Genomic DNA, 19,345 nt, shown 5'->3' on the forward strand with positions numbered 1-19,345 from the left:
AAGCAGTGGTATCAACGCAGAGTACTCGAATCGCATCATTTCCCAAGATCGGAATGTTAAAAACGGTCCTCGGGCGATCGACTAACGGCAATCTCCTCGAACGCTCTTTCTTCACCTCGTCTCGCTCTTATTCTCTCTCTCTCTCTCTCTCTCTCTCTCTCTCTCTCTCTCTCTCTCTCTCTGTACGTCGATTCTCGCTCTCGTCTCTCATTCTTCTCTCCCATTTCCTCTCTCTCTCTCTCTCTCTCTCTCTCTCTATATATATATATATATATATATATATATATCTTTCCCCTCTCGTGTCTTCTTTCTCTCTCCTGAGAGAGAGAGAGAGAGAGAGAGAGAGAGGGGTCATCGGTCTCGAATTCATCTTTTGTCCGTGCATAGAGGACGCGTTTTCTCTTTCATATCTCTCTCTCTCTCTCTCTCTCTCTCTCTCTCTCTCTCTCTCTCTGTCTTATAACGAACTTGTCGGGTTTCTTTTAACGAATGTCGGCGCGCGTGAGAAATTTACGAGCGGTTCGCGGAATCGAACGCACGTCGCGCCGCGCCGCGCCGTCGCGCGTCGTCGTCGTATCGACGTCACGTCGCCGGTGTCGCGACGACGATTCATTTTTTTTTTTTCCTCTCCTTTCTCCGATTATCCCGAATCTTGCGGATGAATCCTTGATGATCTTACGTCAGTGCCTCGCACTGATCTCCGGATCCGGTTAACGTCGGAGAAACCGATAGTCTGTGATAAGAATTGTGACAACTCACAGCTGTTTGACAAACGAGCGTGGGGCGGGGAATTACCGCTGTCAATCTGATAATTGAAGTACTTTGGACTTTTTTTTTTTTTTTTTTTTTTTTTAGAAATATTCTAATAGTCTTCTCTATTACTTCTAATAATAATGTTTGTTCTATAGTTATTAAAACGAGATATATAGGTCAAGAAAATAATTTAAAGTCATATTTAAAAATACAAATTTGATTGAAACTTTTTTTTTTTTTTTTTTTTTTTTAGTCTACGTATAATACGTGATTATATTGTAAATTGCCTTTACAACATTCTCTTATTTGAAAATCATAGACTGATAATACGAATTTCTTAATCTGTCGCGTTTTCGCAAATTTATCGCATCTTTAAATGAGATCATCGTGTTGCTTAAACGTGATACGAATATAAATATAATATAAATATAGTATGATATTTGAGACCATCTCGCGAGACGTTCATTTTTTTTTTAAGTGTCTCGAAACGCAACGATCAACGAATCTCGCAGATATTTGTACTTCCTATAGCAAATTCAATCCTCTAAATTGGCAATGTTTACTAGCTAATAAATTTTCCGATCGCGCGGATTTCTTCTAAATATCTCTTTTAGCTCTTTTAAACGATTATTATTTCTTTGCCTTCGTTAGATTTTTTTTTTTAAATTCTATTTTATCTTATTTTATTTTATTTTATTTTATATATACAGGCTGGGCATTTATATTGAGACACTTAAATATCTAAAAAATAAAGCGAGATAGAAAGAAGTGTTTCGGACAATAGTTGTTCGGTTCTAAGGGGGTCATAAGATGGTGCCGTTAGTTTGACCTTGGGTGGAGGCGCAACGGAGATTTCAATGTCAATCTTGTTTTTTTAAATGGAAACACCCCAATTTTTTTATACAAATCGATTCCTCGCGATATTCTGCATCAAAGGTTATAGGGATGTGACGGCCGAAAGTTTAATAGTTTACGAGATATTTATATACATAATTTTACATAAACTATGAAATATATCATAAAATTATTTATTTTGCAATAATGTTAACTTAATATTTTAAGCTCAAGAAATGAGAGACATCAATTGGCGTAAAGAAAATAAAACAAGATTGACTAACGGCACTATCTTATGACCCCCATAGAACCAAACAACTTTTGTCCGAAACATTTCTTTCTATCTCGCTTTATTTTTTTTAGATATTTAGATGTCTCAATATATTGTAAATGCCCCACCCTGTATATATATATATATATACATATATTTTTTTTATAACTTGTTATGTCTATCTCTCCTTTCTTAATCTCTCAGCATCTTATTCTGAGTTCTTTGTTGATATTGAAATCATATTTCTTTTTTGTATTAAAAAGGGACCTCTTTCCCGTTTATAAATAAATAAATAAATATCTCATCCTCTCTCGATCTCGATCGTGGAAACGAAATTTTGTCACGTGGAAAATCGCGCTCGGCTCGTTGCGAGAAACAACGTCCCACTCGTCCTTACATACGTTTCACGTGTCGTTGGTCTATTTGTTTTGCCGCGCCTATGCAGCCTGTAACGCGCCGCGTGGCAAACGTCATCTCGACAATAACGTCGCGCGATCACGCGACCACAAAGGCCGGACAGAAGGCGTAATTTATGCAGAATGCGAACGCCGGACCCACGGCCGGCTACCGGACCTATCCGCCTTCGTGACCCCTTCGTCGCTAGTTACGCAATGACAAAACAGCATTTTAACAACGGCAATGTTGACCGTCCATGTCGTTATAATCGTAACGTAGCCGCGGGAGATTTTTCCCGTTCCTCTCCGCCGTTAATAATCGTCATTATTGTGATAACGCTATTATTATAATGGAAGGATTATGTAAAGGATCTTCAATTATTTCAACAAATTATGCACATATAAATTGCTTCGTATGTATAATTGCATTGAATTTTTTATTAAATTACGCTATTTAGATTGTGGGACTTTATGCGATATTTCCCTCTCAGCAGAAATAAATAATTTATTTAATATTAATTGAAATGTTGAGAAAAAATTTCTAAAAATTCAAGCCTTATAGCGAAATACAATATCTCTGAAGCACAAAGATATCGTTGACTGAAAATTTTCATTGCGTTTTCCACGAGGGTTTTCCTTCTTTTTTTTCCCCCTTCTTCTTTCTTTCTTTTAGGATACCAATTCTCGTGTCTCGCAAGTCGATATTCCACGCAAGTTCTTAGAATTTTTTAATGCCGCGACACTTTTACACGAACAGCGCGAAAGTCTTACGTCAATGAAAGTCTTCCTCCTAGTCCCGGATGAGGCTTTACTTAGAGGAGTATGCGAGCGAGCTCCTCGGTGATATAAAGGGTGCGGGCCTCGTAAGAACCTCCGAGATTGCTGAGGGCTTCCGTTGCGCCTCGTATAACGCGGAAATCGTTCGAAAGTTAATTTGAAATTTATTCATGGACACCAGCGGGGCACCAGCTTGCATACAGGGTGTCTTAAACCTGGCGTAAGCCACCCTACGTGGCTACGAATTCTTTGATCGATCTGCCTTCTCCTTAGCGAGAATATCGATGCGCATTATTATTTGTCGCGAAAGTTTCTAACTTTTAGTATTATATATAATTTTCTGACATATATAAACTTCTTTTTAAATTAAACTTTTCTTCAACTGAAAGGTCTGCGCTTTGAATTAAATTCGGGGCAAAATTTTACTTTCGCTCATATTACAATTGGTTTGCAAGAATGCTTTATTTTTAATACTTTCTTGATGCGAAGATTTTTTTTCTTTTTTTTTTATTTGCGTCATATAAAATTAAAATAAATAAAAAAAATGTCGTATATTCTGTTAAAAACCGGATGAATATAAAGATCGTATAAAGAAGAGGCCGTTCGGTGAATTAACGATAAATTTGCGAGAAGAAATTGAGTGATTTCGCGACCGTTTAAAACTAATTTACAATGTCACATATATGTTACGACTTGCGTTACATCGCGAGCGTGACGTGTTGTAATATATCCCCAAGAAAAAAAACTTGATACATATTTATCATCCATTTATCTCTCTCTCTCTCTCTCTCTCTCTCGTGCAACAAGAGGGATATCAATCTTCTGTAAAATAGAATTTACTTTTTAATAGTGACCATAAATTTAAACTCTTTAATTTTTAATTATATATTTAATTATACATTTTTAATTATACATTATAATATTGACAGAAATTAATTGTAAGAAATTGTTTATTTTGTTTATTGTATTAAATGTTTCTAAATTTATTGATATAAATGTTTTTATTTATTAAATAAAATTTGTTAAGTCTGTATAATATAATGATTTTTTTCTCGTCTAATTTATACACAAATATATATAAATGTACTTTAACTTTTTTTAGAACTTAATAATCTTGACAAGACCAATAATCTTAACAATCTTAGTCTTGGTATTGTGTTGATAACTAATTAAAAAAAAAAAATCTTGTCTCGAATTTCGAGACAATAATTAAAATTCTTACAATTAAGAAAGAAAACATTTCTTTTATCCTTCTTTTAAAATAGAGATTATTTTGAGATGTAGCGACTTTTATTTTTCGACGCTTATAGTCTCTTTTTGCGCTAACGTAAGTTCTCGATTTATGCTCGTCATCTACTTCCTGCGGCGGCTCGCGAAGACTGGAATTTTTCATGGGCAAAGACTCACGTTGTCTGTGTAGTAATTGCAGAATATGAGACACGTTGCGCTCATCTACTCCCTTCATCCGGTTTTTCATTTGGCTCCTTTTAACGTCGACCTTAAAATAAACTTTGCAGCCCTGCGTGCCATCCTTCCGCGTCGCGCTTTTCTTATCCTTTTGAATGTCTATCGTCAAAACGTCGAAAACAGAGCGAAAAGTTATGAGCGATGCCGCGAATTTCGTTTTCATTTTTATTAATTTATTAATATTAAATCGTTGATTTTATAGGAACGTGACGGCGTTTAAATATGAATTTATTAAATTATATAATGTATAATATAAAAAAAGAGTACTACATATAGGATTGTAATCTATATAAGACCTCTTACAAAATCCAAGTCACGCAGTTGACACGATATCCCTAGTAGCAATTCACATAAAACAAATAGGTACTTCCATCGGCGAAACCGTTTTTACGAGATATCGCCGTATCTTCTTTACTTTATATATCACCGCAGGGTTCTACAATATTTCTCTAAAAAGAAAAATCCTCTTTTACACAGATCGCAACGAAAGTTCGAGGCCGATGTGGCGATCGACGATGACCGTACGAGCGTGTGAGGTAATAAAATGACGAGGATGAACGACCCCTATTCCACGAGCGTCGATGCCGAGTCGATCTCTCGCAGGAAGAACGCGATAATTCAAGAAGGGAAGAAGCACGAACGCGGATTGCCAGATGCACCGAGGACCTTTCGACAGGAAATAGAAGCAGGCGGGCAGGAAGAGGCGTCGTAATAAAAGCGACGAGAGCAAATCGCGAACAACGATGGACGAGATACGCGGCTCGTCGTCGACTACCCGCCGTCTCTCGCAAATTCTCGATCCGATCACACGGCTAGCCGGTGACTTCGGCTCCAACTCGGCACCCTGTAGCCCGCGGCTGGGTGCCCGCGTACACGACGCGGGCGGTGAGCCCGCCGGTCAGTCGGGCCCAGTCGGCTCCGGCGGCGTCTCGTCGTCGTCTCGAGCGGGCCCGAGCGGAACAGGTGGCTCCAATTCCGGTCCCGATAGTCCGCGACTGTGGCCGCGACAGTTTCGACAGGCGCCCACGCCACCTCCGCGGCCTAGGCACGCCGTTACCACCACCGCCGTTATCGGCACCGTCAGCGTCTCCACTAGTACCTCCTCCGTAAACATTAATAACAACAATAACAACAATAATGGGGGAAGCGCGGCCGATGGTGACGCGCCATCACCGGCGGTGATACACTCGAGGGACTCGCCCTACGTCAACGTGTCGAATCTGTTCTTTCACAAGGATAAGAGCTTCGCCGATAGTGCCAGGAGTGCCGGTTACATCGAGCTTCGCGAAAAACCCAAATACAGCCCGTACGATTTTACCTCCGAGCCGAGCGGTCACGTAGAATACGCGGACAAGAGAACATTCGTTACCCCGGTTCAATCCGATTTAGCTTACGACGTCGGAAAGGAACCCGGCAGTCCTCTCTGCAGGGGGAGGACAAATTACGAGCCGGGACCTTCTAGCGGCAGAGGTCACTTCGACAGGGCGTTCTCGTTCTCCGGCAGGCAACCGTCGGAGCAAGCGCCGGTTACACGGATGTACGAAACGGGCAGATTGTTCGTCGATCCGAGAACCGCCGGTGGCAGCGTCGACACGAAGAGGGAGAAACTGGACGTTAGACCTAGCTACGTCACCTCCAAGAGCTTCGATGGATACACAACGACGGTGGAGGAACTCAACTGGCAGGAGAGGTGTTTGGAATTGCAGCTAGAACTGCACAGGAGCAGGAGTCAGGCGACCAGGGTGAGGGACATGCTCCGAGAAAAAGTGAGTTTAAACTACACAATCAGTTTTTCTGAGAGAATTAACTGTTCAGCTATACGCAAACAAGCTTTTTTTGAAATTATCGATAAAAAAGCTAAGAGTGCACTATAATTATAAAATACCGATCAGATATATATTTATTTCATATATTAATCATGAAATATATTAAACATGATATATATCAATGTTATAAATTAATCGCAAAAAGCAGCTCAAGATTGTTTTCTCGAAATTTTTTCAATCCAAATATTTGTTAGATATATATTGGATGATTGCATAAGTTCGTGCCCGATTTTCATAGATGGCATTAAGTTACTGCATGCCGGAGTTCTATTGTTTTCGTGTGGGAATTGTTGCTTACACCGAATAGATGACGTTGTCTTATGTCAATTTAGCGTCAGACATTGTTCAGATAAGTCCATTTGTGCATAAGAGAAATCATTAAAAATGGAGAACGAAAGGTGCATTTGCGGCATGTAATGCTATATGAATTTCGGAAAGGCGTGAGTGTTGGGATTGCACAAAAAAATATTCAAAGCGTTTATTTCGACCGCGCTCCTGCTCTCCGAACAGTCAAAAAGTGGTTTGGCAGATTTCGAAATGGTGATTTCAACATGGAGGATCAACCCCCCGCTCTAGACGGCCTTCTGGCATTGATGATGACATTGTGCATGCCTTAGTGGAAAGAAACCCAAGGATTACAACTGAGGATATTGCTGAGAGGCTGAACATCGATAATTCAACCGCTTTTCGTCATTTAAAAAAGCTTGGATACATTTCCAAGCTTGATACGTGGGTGCCGCATCTCCTGACTGAAAGGAATAAGCTGCAGGAAAACTGCAGGAGTTGCAATGGGAAATTCTGCAGCACCCGCCATATTCTCCAGATAGTGCGCCTTCAGATTTTTATCTGTTCCGGTCTTTGCAGAATAGTTTAAATGGCAAGAATCTCAATTCCGAGGAAGCTGTCGAAAACCACCTTACAAACTTTTTTCAAGAAAAACCAAGTTCTTTCTTCAAAAATGGAATCGACAAGCTTATAGATCGTTGGAAAACCATTGTAGAAAAGAATGGAGACTATATAATTGATTAATAAAAGTGTTATCTCTAAAATATAATCTATTGAAGTTTATATTTAAATCGGGCACGAACTTATGCAATCACCCAATATATTGTATATATATATATATATATATATATATATATATATATATATATATATATATATATATATAGTATATATTCAGCTAAAGAGTTAATTACTCCATTGTTTCTAAGCTGTATCAAAAGGAAATTGGTATCGAAATGATTAATGATAGGGTGACGAGGAAAGACGCGAAGATAGGAAATACATCATTTATCTCGTTAGTATTAGTCATCCGCAGTCGAGGGTCGATAGTTAACGAATCTCCCGTCCACGCGTCTGGAATTCCTCTCATCTGATATGCGCAGCATACGTTAAACAAATTACGAGGGTGGAGAGGAAAGGAGGGGAGAAGTCTAAGTACATGGTACGGAAAACCGAAATATATATCTCGTCCTCTCTCAATTAGTATGCGCGATCACGCGCGCCGATTTAACGCCGTCGTTCTAGATAAGGCACATAGAAGCATCAGCGCCGGTCTGTTTCTGCCACTTCAAAATCCGTTACGTCGATCATTGAACAGAAATAAGCCTCCCCGAGCGAGACTTAATACGCTTGTCAATTTGAAGGAAATATTGTACGTTTTGCTTCATGTATATTTTTTCATGCGTTAAGGAGAGCAGGCAATAGTATTGAAGTCTTTTTTTGGGGGGGATTTATTATAAAGAAATGAATTATATAAAATCGAGAATTGTCCTTTAACAAAATATTTATTAAGATCATAAAAAATAAAAAAACAATTTTTCCTGGTTGAAAATATGTATTAAAAAGTGGCGCTGCAGATGGCTGATCGAAAAGGATTTTTAAATAAGTTTTGCAATGATAATTCAAATACAGCAGCTCAAATCGATTTGAAAAAAATTAAGCATGTTCGCAATATGTATAATTTCGGATTAAATTTTGTAAAAAGTCTGTAGGAACTTTAATTTAAAAAAAAAAAAATATTAAACAGATCTGTTTCTTGATGAACTTTTTTTTAAAAAATTAATCGCCTGTTTTTTTTTTTTTTTTTTCTTTCCCCAAAAACTAAAGTTCGCACAGACTTTTTAGAGATTTAGTCCCAAATTATATGTATTGTGAACATGCTCGATTTTTTGTCAAGTCGATTTGAGCTTCTAAATTTGAGTTATCATTGCAAAACTCATTTAAAAATTCTTTTTGATCAGCCATTTGCAGTGTCATTTTTAATGCATATTCTCAACTAGAAAAAAAATTTTATAGTTTATGATCCTAATAAACATTTTGTTAAAAGACAATTCTCGATTTTAATTCGTTTTCCTTTCTTTTTTTTTTTAATAAATTTCCCCAAAAAGACTGCATTTTCGACAAATATTATTGTCTAGTCCCCTTAAATAAAATTTATAAATACGCTTGAAAAAAAAGTACGTTTTATAAATATATAATTTTATTATATTTTTATAAATATTCTATATCAATATGCATGCACGTATACAAAGAGAGCGTGTGTTTATAGGAAGACGGGGAGGAAAAGTAAAAAGAGTTATCGCGTCCTTTGCTCTCCGCGAAATTAAAGGAGAAACTGTTCCCTTTCAGTTCGCAACGGTTTGATCCCTCGTTGGTATGTTCAGGTTCGTTCGTTCGTTCGTTAGGTTTATACGCGGCTTTAACGCAAACAAACTGCCTTGCGAAAGAGACAGCGGTATACGCGCGTTTCGCGAATGGACGTGTACGGAGCGCACGTTGACGAGGATCCAACGTCAGACCGGAAATTATACGTCCGCGTCTCGCCGGACACGCCGTAATATCGTCGACGGTTTTTTTTTTTTTTTTTTTTTTTTAACAAACTTTTCCACACAATACATGCCACCCATCCACCCGTTTCTGACCGCGGCGTTACAACGCTCGTTTTTATTTCTCATCGGCAGAAAAAGGATCGGGAGCTAAATAACAGATCGACAAACCGTATCGCGGATGATATTATCCTTTTCCACTGCAGTTTTTACAGTTGCGTCACGCAGAACAATTTTTACAGGACAAAAGCTTGCTGTTTTTTTGTTGTTATTTTTGATGCTTGACAGAGCGTAATATAGGTATCGAGACAGATAGAAGGGTTTATAAATTTCTGACTTGAACTTCTTTTTATCTTGCATTTATCCGGTAATATGTCTGTCTACAAGTGTATTATTTAAGGCAATAATATTTGTCGAAAATGAAGTTTTTCTTGAGAATTTATTACAAAAAAAAAAAAATGAATTAAAATCGAAAATTGTCCTTTAACAAAATGTTTATTAAGATCATAAACAATAAAAAAAATTTTCTTTTCTTTGAGAATATGCATTAAGAATGGCATTGCTGATCGAAAAGGATCTTTAATTAAATTTTGCAGTGATAACTCAAATATAGAAACTCGAATCGATTTGAAAAAAAATGAATTAAAATCGAAAATTGTCCTTTAACAAAATGTTTATTAAGATCATAAACAATAAAAAAAATTTTCTTTTCTTTGAGAATATGCATTAAGAATGGCATTGCTGATCGAAAAGGATCTTTAATTAAATTTTGCAGTGATAACTCAAATATAGAAACTCGAATCGATTTGAAAAAAAATGAATTAAAATCGAAAATTGTCCTTTAACAAAATGTTTATTAAGATCATAAACAATAAAAAAATTTTCTTTTCGTTGAGAATATGCATTAAGAATGGCACTGCTGATCGAAAAGAATATTTAAATAAATTTTGCAGTGATAACTCAAATATAGAAACTCGAATCGATTTGAAAAAAAATGAATTAAAATCGAAAATTGTTCTTTAACAAAATGTTTATTAAGATCATAAACAATAAAAAAAATTTTCTTTTCATTGAGAATATGCATTAAGAATGGCATTGCTGATCGAAAAGGATCTTTATATAAATTTCGCAGTGATAACTCAAATATAGAAACTCGAATCGATTTGAAAAAAAATGAATTAAAATCGAAAATTGTCCTTTAATAAAATGTTTATTAAGATCATAAACAATAAAAAAAATTTTCTTTTCGTTGAGAATATGCATTAAGAATGGCATTGCTGATCGAAAAGGATCTTTAATTAAATTTTGCAGTGATAACTCAAATATAGAAACTCGAATCGATTTGAAAAAAATTGAGCTTGTTCTCACAATATGTATAATTTCGGACTCTCTAAAAAGTCCGTGCGAACTTTAGTTTTTGAAAAAAGAAATCAAACAGGCGATTAAAATGGCAATTTTGTAAAAAATGTTTTATCAAAACAGATCTATTTGGATTTTTTTCCTCAACAACTAAAGTTTGCACAGACTTTTTAAAGATTCAGTTCGAAATTATACATATCGTGAACATGCTCAAGTTTTTTGCAAGGTCGATTTGAGCCTCTGTATTTGAGTTATTACTGCTTAAAACTTATTTAAAAATCCTTTTCGATCAGCCATCTGTAGCGTCATTTTTAATGCGTATTCTCGACTAAAAAAAATTTTTTTTAACAGTTCACTCCAATAAACATCTTATTAAAGGACAATTCTCGACGTTAATTCATTTTTTTTTTTTTTGTAATAAATTCTCGAAAAAAGACTTCATTTTCGATAAATATTATTGCCTAGTCCCCTTAATACACGTAATTTAATAAATTATTTTGAAAATATATTTGAAATAAATTTAATGATTATTATATTTAATAGTGGAATTTTAATAAATCTAAAAAAATCGGCTTGTTATTTTATTCATTTCTATGGCATTGCCGACACACGCAACCAGTACATTCGATCTCACGGTATATTTTCGCTTGCGGTAGATCTTCTCGTTGAAAGCGCGGATGCTGTTTATATTATCGAAACGGGGAGCCGCGTGCCCCCTGAGCGCGTGCAAAATTCAAGATGAAATCCTTGATGTATCTTGGGGCCTATACCTTCCGCACGAGAAGGATCCCAAACGGATTTACGAGCTGGGGCAAAAGATTTTTCTACCCCTGTGCGCGATAATCTCGTTTCAACTAGACAGAATTTTTCTAATGCAAAAGAAGATGATAATAAAATATAAAATTAATATAATATATAAAATTTTTTCACCTAAAGATTTAGAAATTAATATAAGAATTTAATTGCACAAATAAAAATATAATAATTCTATATTTACATTTTAACAAAATTCTTATTTCTCAAGATATATAATAATATCCAAAATTTTCTTATTATCTCTCTTTCTCTCTCCTTCCGATGTTTCGTTCTTGCTTCGAAAGAAGACGATCCTGATAATTGATTCAACATTCTATGAAATAAAAGTGGAATTTATTCTGGACGATATCTGCGTAAACTCGATTTAAAATTAAACTTTGCGTTTGTTTAATGCTTATCTTATAACGTCGCCATTCACAGCACATCTAAGCTTATATCTCAATGTTTTCCGATTTGCACGTGATTTAACGCGCGTGCGAACACGCACGGGGAACGCACATATTACGCTGTATCCACTATAGCGAATTGAATGGAGAGCGAGCATAATCAATTGTGGATTATAAATAACGGCTGCGCTGTGAGAGAGCTGGCCGTGACGTCTCATTATCTAGGCAAATACACAATACACAATAATGCGGTATAACGACAGAGGGGGCGGGGGTATTGTTCGCGAGCGTGCACGTTACCCTATTGAATTCCATATCCGAGCGACGTGCGCTAAAAGCTATCGCGCGTTCCCGTTGTATAGAGTGTCCCAGATCTAGCGGTCCATCTTTCGTTCGCAAACTCGTCGACTCGTCGATATGAAATATCGCGGTATTTTCACGCGGGAAATATCAGGGAAGCGTTATCAATTCTCAACATTCCGATTATCATTTTAATTAATTCTCAATTCGGAAAATCGATCAACGAAAGCAGCTCTATTACTTGTTTGGAATTTATTTTTGATATTTCTTGAAAAAAATTTTCTACTTTACATTACGTTATCTATTATAAGTTAAAAATTATTGGGGGATATTTTTCGTTTTCAAAGATCAATTTCGATTTTGTCGGTATTAAATTTCTAGACAGAAGATCCGCTAGATTCAGAACACTGTGTATACATATGTAGCTGATATTAATATTGATTCCTCGGCTGGTAGGAAGTCATCGCGTCAATAGAGCTTTCGGACTTCAAAGGACATCAAAGGACGTCAATGTCGCAATATCCGAAATCATTATTTCTGCATGTTCGCTCGCACAGAGAAACTTAGTGAACTTTATCGAATAAGAAATCCCTTAATTCATTATCGCCTCGTCGAGAAGAAATTAAATTAAAGAGAGCGGAGAGATATACAGGGTGTCCCATTTTAATCTCCTCAGGCAAATATCTCAAAAATCAAGCCCGGAAAGAGAGAAATGTTTCCGACAAAAGTTATTTGGTTTCGAGGGGGCCATAAGATGGCGACAATGATTCGACCTTGGAAAATCATTTGAAGGTCATGTGAAGGTCAACTTTAAAATCTTAAATGAAAACCCCCATTTTTTATTTAATATTCTTGTAGCTGACATCGAGAGCTTTCCAAAACACTATAATAAAGTATTTTTTTCATTAAGTATTTTTTGAGTTATTTTATATTTTAATCTGACATATTTTGATATAAAAAATTAAATATCTCGTAAAATATTTAGTTTTCGATAATCTTACCGTAATACTTCTATGTACAGAATAATGAGACAAATCAATTAGTATAAAAAAAAAATTGTTTTTAAGACAATTATTTACAATGTATTTTTTTTAAACAATTTTTTTTTTTTTTGTTTATACGTTCTTTTTTAGGACGAATTCTTTCACGGATGTTCGTCCCTTCTGGGACAGTACTTCCCAATTTTTTTCTAATTCTCCATATCAATTCCCGCGCGGAAACTTTCAAAAATTGAGGGAAAGGGCTGTCGAGCGCGAAAGAGAGGGACACGCGATAGGGACAAGACAAATAAAGACAGATAGTCGTCGAATCGTCTCTCTATCAATACGAACGAATACGGACACGTACGCACGAATCTCCCGGGACCTGTTCGAGGATACCGGTTACCATGTACGTGAAATATTCGCCATTATCTTGATTTGTGCGCCTACCTTAGTGCGTACGCCATATTTCGATCGGTTAATTCGTCGACTCACTCGCGCTCTTTGCCTGTAGTCTTTAATTTTTCATTCTAATGGATTACCGCTGATGGTTTTCGCACGTGTGTCGCTATACTATTGCCATAGTATCGGTATGGTATTAAAGCCATTGGTTTTTCTACAATCCGAGACAGCGCGTGTTTTAAGACGAAAAGAAAAAAGAAAAGATATATTTTATTGTTTGGGTTAAATTTATTTTTTACATTAATTGACGGAAAATCGAGAGAAAAATATTTCTGATATTTATCTGATAAAATATTTAATATTATTTCACGTGTCCATTGAACTTTGTATTGAAAAAAAATCAGATATATCTAAAAAGATATATCTTTAAAATTCTCAATACGAAGTCTAGTAGAAATCGGTGCACGCACAATCTCAGAAATCAGTACTGTGCTGTCCCAATCAATACATTGTGTCTCTTGATTCTCTCGATTTCGGAGGAGATCCCGATCAGTGATTCTTGAGAAAATACGGCATTTACAGAAATTTAATGGAAATAATTTTTATATTGTGTTTTTTACGCCTTTCCTTTGACACTTGTCGCCAATCTATAAAAATTCATAAAAGTAATTCAAAATTTTCCACTCGAAAAATGTATTTTGCACCATTAGAAAATTAATCTCTCTGTTTTGCAGAAATTTAATATAATTCTACGTCTGATTGTGTGTGCACGCGTACGTGCGTCAGTTCTAATCACATTGGAATACCCTTTACAGCTTCTATCAATAGGTATCCCGTCTGTACTGTAACACTGCAGAGAGAGAGAGAGAGCAAAGAGTACGAATGTACGTGTCTACTGCGTGTCTCTGTATAGGTTTGATAAAGTAGCTAGACAGAGCAAGACGGGGAATTACAATCTGCAAAGTTCCCGTAGTAACGGGCGTCTGTGTCGGATAGTTACAGTGCCAAGAGCCGCGGACATTGTGTCCAATTAGTAGTTAAGCTTACGCGAAACTTCGACAATTGGCACCGAGGATTAAGCATTCCATGTTTTACAACGGTTGCGAGCGATCTTTTTGAGCTGTAAAATCATTTATAACTCCAAAGTTTTAATAAAATTAAATTAAAATAATTTTCGTTTATGCATCGGTTAAGTACCAGGTATATAAATATGAAACCGGAATTTTTGTATAGAAAATACACGTTTATTGTATGAAAATGATAAAAAATATTTTATTCCAAGTATTGCCCATTGCTAGCTATACATTTTTCCCATCTCTCTGACAATTTGTGGATGCCACGCCAAAAAAAACTGTTGCTCCTTTGGGGCAAACCAGTCATCGAGCCATTTTCGTACATTTTCGTAAGAAGTGAAGCGCTGCTCGGCAAGTGCGTGTCCCATCGATACAAATAAGTAGTAATCGGATGGAGCCAAGTCTGGTGAGTAAGCCGCATGCGAAAGTATTTCCCAACTAAACGCCTCAATCGTTTCCTTGATCGGTTTTGCTGTGTGCGATGATGCATTATCATGAAGCAAAATCACTTTGCGTTGCCTTTTTTGATATTCTGGTCGTTTTTCACGCAAAACTTGATTCAAATCGAGTTGTTGTTGCGTTTGAGCGTCATCCTCATCCAACAATGTTTGCAATTCGCTGTCTTCAAACTTTTTCGGTGGTCTTCCAGGTTCTTCGTTTCTCACGTCAAAATCGCCACTTTTGAATTTTTTAAACCACTCAAAGCGCTGTGATTTACCAAGAGCATGCTCACCGTAAGCTTTGACAAGCATTCGATGCGACTCTGCAGCAGTTTTCTTCAAATGGTAACAGACAATCAATGCTGTCCGCAAATCGTAGTTTCCAGGCACAAAATTCGACATGTTCAACGCTATTAAAAACTATGCTGTTGTATAAAACTTGTATTGTTGTGAGTTGAAAATCTTTATCAGATGTCAAAACAAGAAAATGGCGCCAATGACGCGGTTTGACGGTAACTACATTGACAGCTAGGGCAATCTATGGGCAAATTCTGGTTTCATATTTATATACCTGGTAGCCTCGTATATGAATGCCATAAGTTCGCCGGAATACATTTAGCTTTAGCGTATGAAACGGACGATTCAATAACACGACAGCGATCACATTTGAGAGCTCGATCCGTCGTACAGTCGGCCATGAATTTTAACTTAATACGGTTAGTTATGTAAGGTCAAGTGAGCTAATTGAGATCGTCGGTTAAATGGGACGACACGATGATTTTTTAATAGTAAAATTAGTGTTTGTTATTTATATATATATATATATATATATGAACGTTTAAAAAAATATATTTAGTCATCGGAAAATTCTTTAAGAATGAAAATTCTCGACTTTATCACCAAAAGATTATTTATCGGAACAGTTGAAGAAATTTTCATTATATTTCACTCGTCAACTTTGTTACGTATACATTTTACGCGTTTATCATATACATAAGTAAATATGAGAATGTAAGGGAGAATTAAAGCGATAGTTATCAATGTTGACAATCAATTTTCAATAATCAAGATAATTGCTATTTATACAGATGCGCGTCAACGTTGATTTAATGATTGAGTTTATCGTATAAATTTTCTAGATTCTGCAAGAATTGGAATAGGTTTTAAATTTTTTTTTTTTTAATTTGTTCTATAACTTCTTTTTTTTTTTTCAGAGTAATATATTTGCTAAAAATACCGCTTATCTAATATTTAATAATAAATTTATTATTTGAAACAATTAACTTTTTACTTTTATTATTATTTTTTGTATGTTTTACGTAAGAATATATATATATATATATATATATATATAATTTAAAATTTTTATTGATATATTTTTAACGAATATTTAAGACGTCCGTCAAGAGAAAAAGATATTTCTTTTCATGTCTATTTCGTTCCACTGTATTGCACGAACGGCGCCGCGATGCCGGGCGTCCTGTCTAGCTACGAGAAAACTTGGATGCCCAGGAAGAAATTGCGTCCGAAAAATAGGAAACCGTCGGTTAAACGTACCCTTCTTGACTTTTTCACGTTGGACTGCGGTCCGTTGCATTATCGTTTACGGGTAGGACGTGAGATGTAGGAAAAACTGTATAACTAAACTCTCTGGTAGCGAACTTTTCGATCTCTTTTCAGGTACATTTCTCTAGATAAGATTCTCCGATAACGAAAGAAAAATATCGAGACATCGGTGATGTAATTAAACCGAACGTAAGAACAAATGTCAAAAGTTGCAAGAAGAAATTGACGATTTTTCTCTTTTCTTTTTATCTTGCAATTTTTATTTAAGCGGACAGTCCCTTTATCTCTTCATATACATACAATTATTTCGCATTTCACGTGATTTATATTCATCCATCTTTAGCGGAAATATAATATCTCAATCATAAATTGTCGAATAACTTTTCTGATTACGACAGCAACAAGTCGATATGATACGAGCCAGTGTGTGGTAGAAACAGCGATGTATAATCATTCTTCTTATCTTGAGAAAGACGAGGAAGATTTATGACAACAGCTAATATAACGTAATACGCCTTATTGTGTAAGCTTTATAGAAAAAAAAAAAAAAAAATCCATTTAATGTCATTTCGAGAATATTCAAGAATTAAGGCTAGTTTGCATCGAATTTCTGATTTCTTCCGATTTATACAATTTTTTCCGACATGGCACATTTTTCTTGCCTTCTTTACCGATTATTTTCTAATAGTCGTTTCTCGGACGATGACGTTTCTTTACGGCGACCGATGATCCGTCTTATTATTTGCCGTTTACTATATCGCTCGCTCCGCGTCATGGAATCCGCTCAAATCCGCCTCGTCAATGTCGAGGTATGCGAGACCGGGCGCGTTTCGGCGAGAATTGATTAAACCCCTGGTTTAACCCTTCGTTTGAAATCCCCTCGTGCCTCGTAATCGTAAATTGGGGCGCGGTTCTCGTACTTGTGGCGCTATATCACCCGCCTGAAAAGCGTCGCCTCTTTCCGCGCGCGACCTTCCTGAACTTAACTCTCGTATTACCTACTCGAGGAACGGATTTATTCGCGCGAACATACACATACGCGCGGCGACGGTTTCGTTTATTTTTACGCCATTCTCGAGTGGTATCGTGGCACCTAAACTCGACAATTTGCATAACGCGAGTATCGCGTTCAAAATAGGAATCTTCTAAGAATCCCATGAACGACGATCAATGTCCAATCTCTTGCATTTTGATACTTCGATTTTATATTACGTGACGAAACAGCTCCGCGGCATTGCTGCGACGCGTAAATCTCGAAGAAAGGGTCTCGCAAGGGAGGAAGAGGGAAAGGGGAGAGAGGTGGAGAAGAAGCATTTTCACAATCGTGGCATATAACGGCGAGGGGGAACAACGAAGGGATCGAGGCACCGAGGGGGTTGTTCGACCTGACGTACGATGAAGCTCGCGTGTAACGGGCCGAGACCGTGTTCTACGGATGGACTCTTTTTAACCCGGGGGGCGCCCTAGACGGACCCGTTAATAATCATTTGCCCGCCGTGTCCGTTGCCTCATTCGACCGACGACGTCGCCTATCTCGCTTGCCCGAATATAATAAGTAATATATTGGATGATTGTATAAGTTCGTGCCCGATTTAAATATAAACTTCAATAGATTATATTTTAGAGATAACACTTTTATTAATCAATTATATAGTCTCCATTCTTTTCTACAATGGTTTTCCAACCATCTATAAGCTTGTCGATTCCATTTTTGAAGAAAGAACTTGGTTTTTCTTGAAAAAAGTTTCTAAGGTGGTTTTCGACAGCTTCCTCGGAATTGAGATTCTTGCCATTTAAACTATTCTGCAAAGACCGGAACGGATAAAAATCTGAAGGCGCAATATCTGGAGAATATGGCGGGTGCTGCAGAATTTCCCATTGCGACTCCTGCAGTTTTCCTGCAGCTTATTCCTTTCAGTCAGGAGATATGCGGCACCCACGTATCAAGCTTGGAAATGTATCCAAGCTTTTTTAAATGACGAAAAGCGGTTGAATTATCGATGTTCAGCCTCTCAGCAATATCCTCAGTTGTAATCCTTGGGTATCTTTCCACTAAGGCATGCACAATGTCATCATCGATGCCAGAAGGCCGTCCAGAGCGGGGGGTTGATCCTCCATGTTGAAATCACCATTTCGAAATCTGCCAAACCACTTTTTGACTGTTCGGAGAGCAGGAGCGCGGTCGAAATAAACGCTTTGAATATTTTTTTGTACAATCCCAACACTCACGCCTTTCCGAAATTCATATAGCATTACATGCCGCAAATGCACCTTTCGTTCTCCATTTTTAATGATTTCTCTTATGCACAAATGGACTTATCTGAATAATGTCTGACGCTAAATTGACATAAGACAACGTCATCTATTCGGCGTAAGCAACAATTACCACACGAAAACAATAGAACTCCGTCATGCAGTAACTTAATGCCATCTATGAAAATCGGGCACGAACTTATGCAATCATCCAACAGAATTTTGATAACGTTGGAATTTTGTTACGCGCACGCTCAAAAATCTTGTTTTTTTTTGTTTGTTTTTTTAAGAAAGATGAATATGGTAAATTATGCTTTATCAACGAAACCTGAAATGTTATATGTTATATATTATTTTATATTTATATATATATATATATCTTTGTATTACATGAAAATAGAACGTGAGTTTAATACGGAAGACAATTTTTTTTTTCTGTTTCGGAGAAATTAATATTTATTTATAAAACGTGCGGTGAAAAAATTAATATAAATTTTTCAACTTTTTAAAAAATTATTTTCTATACTAAAATAATAATTTTTAATTATACATGTAAGATATTTTATTTAGCTATTGTATATTTTAGCTAGTTTATATAGCGATAGCTCTCTCGCGA

General features: G+C 36.5%; 2 protein-coding genes across 4 annotated transcripts in view; one reads left to right on the top strand and one right to left on the bottom strand.

Moving 5' to 3' along the window:
• The window catches only part of LOC138933040 (apoptosis-stimulating of p53 protein 1), a 51,590-nt gene extending 44,925 nt beyond the window's left edge, over window positions 1-6,665 (bottom strand). The window contains exon 1 of the mRNA XM_070295480.1: window positions 6,622-6,665. The gene's annotated coding sequence lies outside the window, so the exon portion shown is untranslated. The remainder of the gene's footprint in view (window positions 1-6,621) is intronic.
• The window catches only part of LOC138933039 (uncharacterized protein CG43867), a 71,389-nt gene continuing 57,021 nt past the window's right edge, over window positions 4,978-19,345 (top strand). For all 3 annotated transcript variants that reach the window (XM_070295473.1, XM_070295474.1, XM_070295477.1), the window contains exon 1: window positions 4,978-6,263. In XM_070295473.1, the coding sequence (XP_070151574.1) occupies window positions 5,241-6,263 (1,023 nt within the window). In that variant the 5' untranslated portion in view covers window positions 4,978-5,240. The remainder of the gene's footprint in view (window positions 6,264-19,345) is intronic.

The sequence above is a fragment of the Polyergus mexicanus genome, unplaced genomic scaffold (assembly GCF_030449975.1).
Source record: "Polyergus mexicanus isolate NDT 795.1 unplaced genomic scaffold, iyPolMexi1.0 SCAF_5, whole genome shotgun sequence".
Lineage (NCBI taxonomy): Eukaryota > Metazoa > Arthropoda > Insecta > Hymenoptera > Formicidae > Polyergus > Polyergus mexicanus.